The following is an 11432-nucleotide window of genomic DNA, read 5'->3' as shown; positions in this document are numbered from 1 at the left end:
CTTGTCCTTTTCTTGTCCCGGACCATTGTAACCCCGTAAGATATACTCCGTACCCTCCAAGAGAGAGAAAAAAAAAAAAAAACTTAAAATCTTCAAAATTTTAAACAATTGAAAAGTAAAACTCTAACACAATGTCTTAACTTAGTGTACCATGTCTTACAGTCGCTGGATCTCCCCCACCATGGCCTCGGTGACTTCCTTGGTCGTGGCTTTACCTCCCAGGTCTGCGGTCAAGGTTCCTTTCTCACACACATTCTCCACACACTCCATTAGCTTCTGAGCCGCCGTCTCCTCGCCCAACCACGCTAACATCTCGGCCGCGGTCCAGAAGGTGGCCACGGGATTAGCAATGCCTTTCCCGGTGATATCGAATGCTGAGCCGTGAATCGGCTCAAACATGCTTGGGTGCTGTCGGGTGGGGTCCAAGTTGGAGGTCGGTGCAATACCTATCGAACCGGCGAGAGCAGCTGCGAGGTCGGAGAGAATGTCCGCATGCTAGGGATCCCGATTGATCAGCATCAGCCCATCCCCAAACTATAATTTAATAAGGTAATATCAATTCGGCCCCCTCAAAGCCAAGCGTCCAGAGGGAAAAAAAACCTTTATCTGCGCCCACCCCCCTCCTCCTCCCCCACTGGAGAATCTCCGGGTAGGGCAAGGAACGCGAAAGAATTGGATAAAAGGAACAAAGAAAAGGGTAAAAAGGGAAAGTCAAACGCACCAAATTACTGGCAACAATCGTATCCACGGTCTCTGGCTTCAACACCATCCTTGTAGTCATCGCGTCCACCAACATCTTGTCCACCTGCACTTCTGGGAACTCCTTCCCCACTTCGGTCGCAACCTCATCCCAAAGGACCATACCATTGCGCTGGGCATTGCTCTTAGTGACCACGGTCAGTAACTTCCGTGGCCGCTTGGCCGCCGTCTGAAATGCGAACCGCATGATTCGCTCAACACCGTGCCGGCTAAAAATCGCGGTCTCAGTAGCTACTTCCCAAGGGTGGCCGCGGTGGGATCGACCCCCCTGTCCAGCATACTCGCCCTCACTGTTCTCACGAACAATCACCCAGTCCAACTTCCCGGGGGGACAATTCCGAAGCGGCGATTGTGTGCCCCGGAGGACCCGTGTAGGTCGCACATTCGCGTACTGCTGCAAGGGCTGACAGATCGAAAGACGGAGACCCCAAAGAGAAATGTGATCGGGAACATCTGTCGGTATTTACATTAGTAATCGTCGTAACATACTATTGTAGTATTGCATATGCGGGCTAGGTCGATCCCGGACATGGCGGCGGTGTATTTCTTTTTCTTTATCTTTTTTTTCTTTTTTTTTCTTTTCTCTATACTTACCAGGGGCTCCTACAGCTCCAAACAAAATCGCATCGTGACGCTTCAGATCTTCCAGTCCTCCGTCGGGAATGTATTTCCCGGTAGTTTTGTATGTTTCCGAGCTCCAGTCGTAGTGGGTGAAATCAAGCTTGAAAGTGTTAAGCTTCTCGGCCAAGGCGTTGAGAACAGTAACTCCGGCCGAGATGACCTCGGGACCGATGCCATCTGCGGGGATCGAAGCGATGTTGTAGGTCTTCATGGTGCAGTGTGTAATGATCCTAATTGTGATACAAGGATGTTGTTTGTGAGATATTCGGGTAAATTTGTCTTGAGTTTTAGTTCTTCTGGTACGCTTTGATTCGTATTTATGTTTGGAAAATCTTCTGCGTGAGGCGACGGAGTTTGTGAACCCCGCCGGACTTGTTCTGTCCGGTATACTGGCCCCGGAGGTGGACATGTCCGGATTGCCACGCTGCCTCGTCTATCCTGCCATTCTCCGTATTTCCTTTCCCGCTCATACGCAGTACTCCAGAGTACATCTATCGCGGGGAAACTTGGGGGAAGTGACTGCCGATGTTGTTCTCGATGGTAATTACGCGCAAGTGTAACTTATGATGTGAACGTAATGGCTAAATTTGAAACCCCAAATTTTGATCGAAGTTCTCCTCGATTAACCAGGGCCCATCCGCGACGGTCCACAGGTCATTCCACCCGGACTCGAAATCTCCGGGGTCTGGAAATGGGTACGTAAAAGGAAAATTGTTGATCGACGAATCTCCAAATACAACCGAAGGGTGATATTGCGGAGCTGGCCTGGGGTCCTCGGCAATGTTAGTGGGGTAGTCCGGGGCTCTGTCTTCTGCAGGCCCAGGGCTTGCTGGTCGGTTGTCGATCGGGGGCGTTGGCGGTGGGTTGGATAGAGCAGATTCTAGATCGCGGATGGCTTCGATGCAGGTCTGCGACCAGGTATTTCCCCTCAGAGATAGGTTTTGGAGGATGGAGAGGCCTGTTTTGGCGTATCTAATGCAACGAGGTTAGACCGGCGTCTGATGGCTCAGAGATATTTCACCCTTACCGTGAAGCGGATAGCACGGGAAAATCTCCTTCCCACGCGGCATATACTAGGATCAAACAGCTCATCCAGACGGCCCATGTGAATGACGGCCATACCAGCGGCACCGTTCCCCGACCATTGGGCAGGACATAACCTCTGAGAGCAGTGATCAGTGACCTAGACGACTCAATACATACCTGCAATGCCGTCTTGTACTCTGGCGACGATTGCTCGGCCGCCAGAAGTGGCCTGTTCATCGAAATGATCGACTCATGGCGGAAAACGATCAGCAGTAGACGATGAAGTGGCGATACTCCGGGGTCCTCTTCCACAGGGTAAACATCATCGTAAACTTCGTTCCACCAGTGGGCAAGTTCTCCGTTGACTTGAGTCGCGGTATTGGAGGGTTCCTGGCTATGTAGGATTGACTTATTGCGGAGCTCGACGACTAGACCTCTTACGCGGGCGAATTTGGCCAGATAAGTGAGCAAGCGGAGGTTTGGATCTAGCACGTTAGATGCGAGTACTATAAATCAGGCGGAAAGCTTGCCGCTTACCGTATATCCCTTCACCGTGTCTTTCTATTCCTGGATAACACACGTCGATGTCGTCATCTCGGATGCTCAGTGGAATACCCAGGGACTGGGAGAGGTATCTTTCTAAGCAGTAGATCGACCAGAATAATCGCTGTCGGACTGCAGCTTCTTCAGGACTAAAACAAGCGAATCGCGCCGGACATCGATGTAGACCGAGATGGAACGCGGTGCGCGTTATAACACCACCGATTCGCGAGGCAGCGTTCAACCGCAGCAGCGAGGCGAGGAATAATGCGACGCTAAAAGCCGCCTGGAGGATGGATATCGTAGGCGGGTCGCAGAAGAGCGTGTGCAGGCTTTCCATTGCCTGATCAACTGTGCGAAAGACCAGCTTTGCGGGCACATGCGTACGCCTCGTAGCACCCACCTGGCGATCATCCATCAGAGAAATGGACACAATGGACCGGACGAGAATGACGTCCGTGGTCTTTACGCCGTCCAACCCGCCCTGGCTAATCCGCTCCAAGAGCTCAAGGAACCTTGGACCGGAGAAGAACGGAAACATCGGATGCCAACATTCGAAGTAACTTCTCGTCCATTGCACAAGCTGTTCAAATGAAGCCGTCTGAGACCGGTGGTCCAGCTCCTGCGGTGCCCACAACTCGTTCTTCACTGCCAGTGCATCGTGCCCTGGGCTCTGGAGCAATTGGTCATCCTCACCGGGAACCAGATTCTCCTGTGCCTTCTGGGATTGGCTTAGATGCGCTGAGCGACGGGCAAATGAGGTGTAGACGGTGCGGATGAAATGAATGCCGCTTGAGCTGCCGAGGAACGTGGCGGAGCCATTGTCCACGGAGGATTTTCTCATCACGCCGATTTCTCGCGGCGGATTCGGTTTGCGCCGTTTGGCGGGCGAAGTAATATAATCATGGTGCGGTGAGTCCATGATTCAGCAATGGGAGACAGAATTCTTATTGGATTGGAAAGTGATAGTAGCCGGAAGAGCTTGATAGACTTGTGTGGGGGTGGAGACAGCTTGCCAAGTGCAGCATGATAATCACCCCTTGGCATATGTACAGCGTTTCAAGCCAAGTGCATGTCCCCGTAGAGAGTGTGTGGGTATGTCCTTCGTTCCACTTGCATGACACACAGAGGTTCGTTGAGCTTGTCTTCGAGGACGACGATCGTCTGCGTCTGGGGGAATGAAGGAGATAACACGACCAGACCAACCTCGAAGTTACCCCGGAAATATATTTTCCATGCTACGCAAGCACGTGGAGCATGGCCACCCAGCGAACTAAAAAAGTATATATATTAAAATAAAATAAAATAATATATTATAAATAAATACAAAATATAGAAGGATAAATCAGAGAACCTCCAGTTAAATGAAAAAAAAAAAAAAAAAAAATCACAAAAAGAGGCTTAAACGAGTGAATCCATTGTTCTACGATTGGTTCGTAACCTCTCCATCGCACAAGGCATACAGAGCGAAGCCTCAGGCACCAACCACCTTCAGACAGACCATCAATTGTCCAATTACACGCGGCCGGACTTTCTTCGTGCGGCATACATTTCACGTTTGCCTCCAACTTAAATGTCTCCAACTCGCCATCTATAGTACTATTAATATCCAACCGAATCCATATCATGATACTCTCCAGAGTAAATAAATAATCACCCAGCCAAAATGTCTACAAACACCATAGCCACCGCTCTTTCCCAAAACCCCATCTCCTGCGAACCATGTCGACAGAAGAAATGCAAAGTCAGTATCCACCAATCTCGATGTTAATCTATATAGTATTCTATATGGTATTCTGCTTGGAATTAATCGAGATACTAACTGACTTATTATTTTAGTGTGACCGACTCCTGTATGCGAAAACACTCATTATGTTTCAATATTAGAACTAATAAGCAAGTCCGATCTGCACACAATGTGCCACCACACCATCCTCGCAAAGCAGATGTATATACCCTGAAAGTGGGAAGCGGTGCGTATCTATGCGTTATGCCGTGAACGACACTATTATAGTTCTATGTTAATGAGTACTAGAGGTCTTCCGCAAGGGTACATAACCCATATTGAACATCGTCTCGCCGCCACAGAAGCGGCTCTGTTCTCCGTGTATTCCCAGATACAGGCTGGGAGTCCTGTGCAACCGCAGGGACAATCCCACATACAGGAGGGCACACTTTCTGTTCCTGTTGATGTGGTGGCTGCGTCGAGGGGAAGCCGGACGGAAAATATGGCAGAGTGGCAGGCGTTGCCGTTGAGAGCTGGAGGAGAGTTGGAAAGATGGTGGGGGGTAAAGAAAAGGGCTTGGGGGGTAGAAGTCGAAGATGGGGGCGGCTCTTCTGGTGGCTTTGGGCAAGAGTGTGAGAAGAGAGTGTTGGCTGAGGCTCGGAATGGACCTGACACAGGGGGAAGGGAATCGAACTTAGAATTAGACAGTGGGAAGATGACTAGAGCGGAGAGGTTGGCAAGACTGGAATCGAGGGTATATTTTTGAGCTGCCCTTTTACTCTAAACCGATTGAGTATGTACATGTATATCATATTGGGTGTAGGATGTATCGTCTCTTAGTGTACATGATATTAAACGAACTTCTCAAAAATTACAAGTATGACGACAAATGAGCTGATCAGATACGGCACAACCGTCCGTTCTGGTCGGGAAGACCATCCTGGCTCTTCACCGTCCAGCCCTCACTACCAACTCCCGTCGGGGCATAGAATAATCCGGAGGGGTCGTACTTTTGCTTCAGCTGGTACAGGCGCTCATAGTTCGAGCCGTAAAACGACTGTTGGAAGCCTGGCTCCAGAATGTTCGCTTCCGACATGTAGGCACCCGCCTCGGGGCAGGTCTTGCGCCAGATACCGAGGATGTCATTGGCAAAATGCTCCATTTGGTTGAGGATCTGGGTGTTTGTCGAGTTAGTAGTCCAGCTCGCCGAGGTAATGGCGTGCATGAGCGTCTTGCGGAAGGCTGGGTTAGCTGAGCTCTCCGGGTAGCCCTCTGGCAGTTCGGCCTTCATGTTGAAGGCAAGGAGCGGGTATCCGGCAGTTACGGTAGTCTTGAGCGCGTTGAAAGTCTTGTTCAGAAGACTGGTGTCTTCCCAATTGGCACGGGGAAACAGACGCGAACCGGTCACCATCGTCGAGGAGGCGACAGTCTCGAGAGGAAAGACAGCGTCCCAGGCGTCGTAGAAGTTGTCATGATACGTCGTGTCGGGAGTATATGGGATGCCCAAATGGTCGAGCTCGTCGAACCAGGGCTTCATCAGGGCATTGAACTCAGAAACGGTGTGGTTGACCGCAAAGTAGGGGTTCATGAGGAACGAGAATGAGTTAGTTCCCGTGGACATCACCCAGAAATAGGCGTAGGTGCCAGCGTCAGCGTTGATGGCGAACCGATCCAAGTAGGCGCGGACGCCGGCCCAGAAGGTGTCGACAGTGACGTTGCCACCAGTGGAGAAGTTGAAGGTTGATGTTGTCACGCCAACCTTGGGGTGCACACGAGAGATGATCGAGGTGACAATACCGTAGGTGTCTGAGTTGTTAGTACTTGATTAGCTTAGGATGCAAATGAAAGATTAGGAAATCACTGCGTACTGCCACCACCACCACGGAGAGCCCAGAAGAGATCCGGATCGGTTTCTTCCGTTACAGTCACAAAGTGTCCATTGGCGAGGACAACCTCCAGAGCGAGCACTTGGTCCGCAGCCAAGCCGTAGATACTTGACATGGGCGAGTGGCCACCCCCAAGGACGTAACCGCCCGCGACACCCACAGTCTTGCCTTCACCACCCACCGCAGTGATGCCTAGCTCCTTAGCCTTCACATAGATCTCAGTGGCCTGGACACCGGCACCCATCTTCACAGCAGGACCACTGTACCCGTGGCCTTGATAGTCCTCATAATACTGAATATCCTTAAGGTTATGGGTCCAGATGCCGAGAGCTCCGGCACCGGTAGACTTGCCATTGAAGTCATGGCCAGTATTCTTGACAACCAGGCGGATGCCAGTGTTACGAGCAAAGTTAACAGCCAACTGAATTTGAGCGACCGAGCTTACATTGACGGCATATTTGCTGTAGCCGCCCACGGTGCAGGTACCGGATGCGTTATCAGTGGGCAGACACGTCCGGCCCTCATACAACGGCCACATAATGGAGGCCGGGTCGGCAGCACTGGTCATTTAGTAAGTGAAGGAAGACCAATATACAGGTCATACAAGTACGCACTGGAGGTTGGAATCCGTCCAATTATTTGAGACGACCTTGCACTGGTCGCTGTCGTATTCCGGCCATGATGAATAACAGGATGATGCCAAAGGAACCGTCTCAATCAAAGCACCGCCGAGAAGGCGGTCGAAAAGCGACCAGGTGGAAGTGGACGGCCACTCCGAGTCACCAGGAAAGACCTTGCAGGCGCCACTGTCGCTCAAGCCCAAGTTGGATGAGCTAGAATTGCTACCGAAAGCAAAGAGGCTTGCGCTATTCTGGAGGTTGAGCTTGTTGAGCACACCATCCGTCAGCTGAAGCGTTTCACTATGGAATAGGGGAGCTCCTGCAGCGGTCTTGGAAGAGGAAACTGCAGTTTCAGCAGGTACGGAGGGAGATGGCGCTGCTAGAGAAGGAGTCAAGAGGGCAAAAAATGCAAGGACGATATTGGTGGAGGACAAAGTAGGAGCCATTATGACGGCACCAGCACACGGCTGGGTGGTAGACGAACTATACCTGGGGAGTCTAACGAGAAATTTATGGCGCAAGCGAGAGAGACCTATGGGATATTATACATTTTGCGATGAAGCCTAGATTGTGGGTGTCTAGACTACATTGAGCACCCCCGGCCGAACGGTCGGTGCTAGCGGCGAATGGCTTGAGAAGGGTGTCAGCCTGGCTTAGGGATACAGCCAATAGCTTGTGAATAGCTGTGTCTAGCTTCATTGTTAGATGCTCATATGGAGCCTTCATTATATGAGAAGATGACGGCCGGATAGCCGATGCCCTAAAAGGGTAACTTGATTAAATTATTGTTGGTGAGTGTCGGGCCTTTCTTCTTCCAATAGAAAACCCTAGCAAAGCATTGCCGACAGAGATCGACCCACTTCACTGGAGGAGAAAGGATTCAAGGACCATGCAATCTTGGATACGGTCTCCACTTAGTGTAAAGATTTCGGGTTCCATGGGTGAGAAGCCGAGGAAGTTGAACCTATTCGAAAATGGGACTACTGATGTTGTTTGTCCGTCTTCGAGGTCTCATGGCTCGTCTGTCACTCCACTTATGTGCCTTATCTTCACCGTAGAAGTTCAGACATAGCCTCAGAAAATGATCAGTTAGAAGACCAAGATGTGATCTGTTTGAGTCGCTAATCTGCCACGTGATCCCACAAGCCAGAGGGGGTTAGACAAATGTCTGGAAGTCCGTCTGTTACGAACCCCAGCGTCGGATGGGACTCTGCTCAGTGAAGTAGAATTGATTAAAGAGATCAAGCCCTCCTTTAGGATAATTTGGCTCGAACGAAAGCTTTTTTTCACTTTAAGTTCCTCAATGGTTTAAATGAGTCCATTCGCAGTGCAACGGGTAGGAAGGTAGCCAGCGTTGTAGGTAGGACTAGTTAACGTGCCCAGAAAGAAGTGACGCTGGGATATTAGCTAGTATCCAGAGTTTGGAAGACTTTTGTAGCCTTAGAAGACAGAAATGCACAGCGCAAGTCCCCTACTTTTGCCATGCAGTTGGATAATTGCTGTATGATGATAACTATATCAGACAACTTATCGGGACTGGCCCTTGGCCTGACAGTCTACTGGTTACAGGGAACTTCAAGTACAACTATACTTCTATCGATTATTAGATTGGTCTACTATACATGTCTCGTAGCGCTTTGGTGACAAATCTATTGTACAAGAGATCCGCCAGCTTACCTACCTGAGCACTCTAAACAGACAAAGTAAGATCATTCAACCCCATTCCCATTCAAGATGATATTTTCCAGAATCTCCCGCTCCGGATCCTGGCACACCATGCTCCGGAAACATGACTGATCACGGTAGAGTAACTCCTTCGGACTGCCCGATTCTACGATCATCCCGTTAATCCATGACAAGCACCATATCTGAATCGGCAATGGTCTTCAACCGGTGAGCAATAGCCAGGAAGGTCGTCTGATATTGACCAAGGGCTGAGCGTAAACTTCGCTGAATCAGATCGTCTGTTGTCTGCCTCGTTAGAGCTCGAGACTCGATGTAGGCGGACTGCCTTGTTGAAGATAGCGAGAGATAGCTGTTGTTGCACTCTAAGGCTTAGATTGTTATATGAGATCCAAAACTTTAGAGTGTCTAGCGTTGCGGACGCCATCACAGACAGACCGAGGCCAAGAACTGGGACCCAAAGCATATCGAATTTTGTCCGGACATTCGGGCTTCTAGCAGCTTCAGGATCTGCCACAAGGCTATTTGTGGGCCAAAGCTGAGAAATGAGACCAGGATAGTAATCATCGTCTGGGAGAGCAAGGCACGGCCATGGGACTGAAATATTGACCGCCATAAATCCCAGCTGGATAACAAACTGCGCTTTGCTGCCATTCGTTTCCATACACGGTATGCAGTTTCTTCCCTCGTGCTATTATCCAGCTCCAGTAAATCATCAATCGCTAAGGATTTAGAATGTTCACTCTCACGCAAGACTGGTTCAATCCATGAAAAGCTGACCCAGCCTAGCAGACTGGTGGTGAACTGTCGATCAACTATGATACCCTTATGGAAAACATTCGGACGCCGGGGAATCATCGAGCTGAGGAGACTGAGTGCAACACTAATGGCAGCCTGGGCACCAGTAGGTGTAATGTATACGCTTCTAGCATGGCCTGAGTGGAAGTCGGCATAACCTTGGGCGAGACAGATCAGGAGTGCGACAAGACTACTCGGCCCAATCCTCCAACTAACCGCAAAATGTTCAGTGGGCGAGAAGGGAACGTTAAAAGCGATGCTCTGGATGAAAACACATATCTTCTAAAGCCTGTCAGCTCTTTGAACTCAACACTGTGAGGGAATGTAAACAAATAATGTTATATCAGGGAAAGTCCTTACCCAGATTCCGAACTCCATCCAGTATGCCGCATTTGCGGAGAATTCCATATGAGGTATTGCGAGCCCCATCCGTAGCCCTAAGATGGCCATTGTCACTGTCGCGATAACCAGATTGGCCAGACGAAGGGTTTGTTTTCCAGCTTGTTCGATAGCCTGTTGTGTAGACTTCCCATCCTGGTCTTCATAGACATGCCCCAGCGGTTGTTGATAGGGAGTTGTTATCCATCGGGTCGCCCATGACAATATGTGTTGAAAAACATACACATTGAGAACCAAGACTAACAAGAAGCCTGTTCCAGTCGGTATGAGACGCGCATGTTCCATATTGACCTTATAATTCCGAAGTGTGCGCTACTGGGACCAGGCGAACGAAGGTGTGAGGGTCTTTCATAGTAGAGCCTTTTGCATTTTTATTTTTATTTGTTTTTTATCATTACTCTGTCGCAGAGTCCATGCAAGGAACAGCAATGGGAAAGAATAACGAAGGGAATAACAAAGCAATTAAAAAGCAGATCCCATTATTTACATACTTTTCTAAGCTTAATTGTAGGTATTGCTGAACTTGTGGACCCCTTGTCTCTTGACACTATCAGCCAGCCTCAAGATTATATTCCTCAATGGGTTCAGTTATCCCTTGAAGAATCCCAAAGGCGGTTATCCTTTTTTTGAGTTAAGGTCCACATCGTCTTCCAGTTGTCACACCCCCCGGCGACTTCGATGGAGATGAGATCACTCCAACCTTCCGGTTTGCAAAGTACGTATGACTAGTGAATACAGTTAGAAATTCTGCTCATCTTTCAGAATTCTCATGCATCTGCCCTTACCGTTCACTGCATTGGCAAAGGCTGGGGAGCATACTGAGTTGTCATTACCTCAAGAACTGCATCTTATATCTCACATACAGTTGTTATGAGAGATCATGATATCAGTCTTGTCCTTTCTGGGCTTGAAAAAAAAAAAAAAAGAAAAAAAAAAAGGAGCAGATCAATGAATGTTATCATTCGATGGAGAACTGGTTGGGTCCATAGGTGTGTCGCAACAACAAACATTTCCTAGCCTTTGCCAGAGTAGATGGCCTGGACTTCTGCCCAACCTATCTTTGGCCCGAGGGATCGTATAAGGCTGCATGCGCTCGGCCTAGTTATGCTGATAGCAAGGCATCATCAGCAACTACTGGAGCATCTCCACACTGCTTTGGCGGCGGCGATAGCTGATATTGTGAAGCGGTGGTGGATTGATACAGTTGCTCGAATAACTATTATTCCGTTTTCTTCGGATAATATCTATGATGAGGCTTAGTCTTAGCCTTTTAAATAAAGTTTTAGGAAGTTATATACTTTTGATGAGCTTCAAGAGAATTCTTCTTCCCTTAAATTTAGCTTTTATTAATAGACCTATAAGTGTAAGATCTAC

The 11432-nt window shown here is 49.2% G+C and overlaps 4 protein-coding genes across 4 annotated transcripts; all 4 read right to left on the bottom strand.

The window, feature by feature from the left end:
• Nucleotides 1-153: 153 nt before the first annotated feature.
• BDV27DRAFT_119512 (putative tartrate dehydrogenase) lies at nucleotides 154-1758 on the bottom strand (the record flags this gene model as incomplete). Its single annotated transcript, XM_032064881.1, has 3 exons — nucleotides 1354-1758; nucleotides 722-1212; nucleotides 154-495 (listed from the first exon to the last, which is right to left on the bottom strand). The coding sequence occupies exons 1-3, from the start codon at nucleotides 1589-1591 to the stop codon at nucleotides 157-159; spliced, it is 1068 nt and encodes a 355-aa protein (XP_031933596.1). The 5' UTR covers nucleotides 1592-1758.
• A 152-nt stretch (nucleotides 1759-1910) lies between these two features.
• Nucleotides 1911-4122, bottom strand: BDV27DRAFT_119510 (CeGAL family transcription factor). The gene is made up of 3 exons (XM_032064880.1): nucleotides 2944-4122; nucleotides 2408-2891; nucleotides 1911-2352 (listed from the first exon to the last, which is right to left on the bottom strand). Exons 1-3 carry the CDS (start codon nucleotides 3866-3868, stop codon nucleotides 1962-1964), a joined length of 1800 nt encoding a protein of 599 aa, XP_031933595.1. The 5' UTR covers nucleotides 3869-4122; the 3' UTR covers nucleotides 1911-1961.
• Nucleotides 4123-5570: 1448 nt separating this feature from the next.
• BDV27DRAFT_169058 (FAD-dependent oxidoreductase) lies at nucleotides 5571-7631 on the bottom strand (the record flags this gene model as incomplete). The annotated part of the gene is made up of 3 exons (XM_032074934.1): nucleotides 7173-7631; nucleotides 6541-7118; nucleotides 5571-6478 (listed from the first exon to the last, which is right to left on the bottom strand). Exons 1-3 carry the CDS (start codon nucleotides 7622-7624, stop codon nucleotides 5571-5573), a joined length of 1938 nt encoding a protein of 645 aa, XP_031933594.1. The 5' UTR covers nucleotides 7625-7631.
• A 1656-nt stretch (nucleotides 7632-9287) lies between these two features.
• BDV27DRAFT_152105 (uncharacterized protein) lies at nucleotides 9288-10343 on the bottom strand (the record flags this gene model as incomplete). The annotated part of the gene is made up of 2 exons (XM_032071493.1): nucleotides 9288-9941; nucleotides 10020-10343. 2 exons carry the CDS (start codon nucleotides 10341-10343, stop codon nucleotides 9288-9290), a joined length of 978 nt encoding a protein of 325 aa, XP_031933593.1.
• Nucleotides 10344-11432: the final 1089 nt, after the last annotated feature.

This window comes from Aspergillus caelatus (genome assembly GCF_009193585.1).
Source record: "Aspergillus caelatus strain CBS 763.97 unplaced genomic scaffold BDV27scaffold_3, whole genome shotgun sequence".
In the NCBI taxonomy this organism is placed as follows: domain Eukaryota; kingdom Fungi; phylum Ascomycota; class Eurotiomycetes; order Eurotiales; family Aspergillaceae; genus Aspergillus; species Aspergillus caelatus.
The sequence above is the reverse complement of the archived record's forward strand: the minus strand, read 5'-3'. Positions and strand labels throughout refer to the sequence as shown.

Coding starts and splice junctions, on each gene's coding strand:
- BDV27DRAFT_119510 (XM_032064880.1), bottom strand. CDS start 3,868: ATGGACTCACCGCACCATGATTATATTACTTCGCCCGCCAAACGGCGC. Junction 2,892..2,943: donor ACACGGTGAAGGGATATACG/GTAAGCGGCAAG, acceptor CTAACGTGCTAG/ATCCAAACCTCCGCTTGCTC. Junction 2,353..2,407: donor CCCGTGCTATCCGCTTCACG/GTAAGGGTGAAA, acceptor TCGTTGCATTAG/ATACGCCAAAACAGGCCTCT.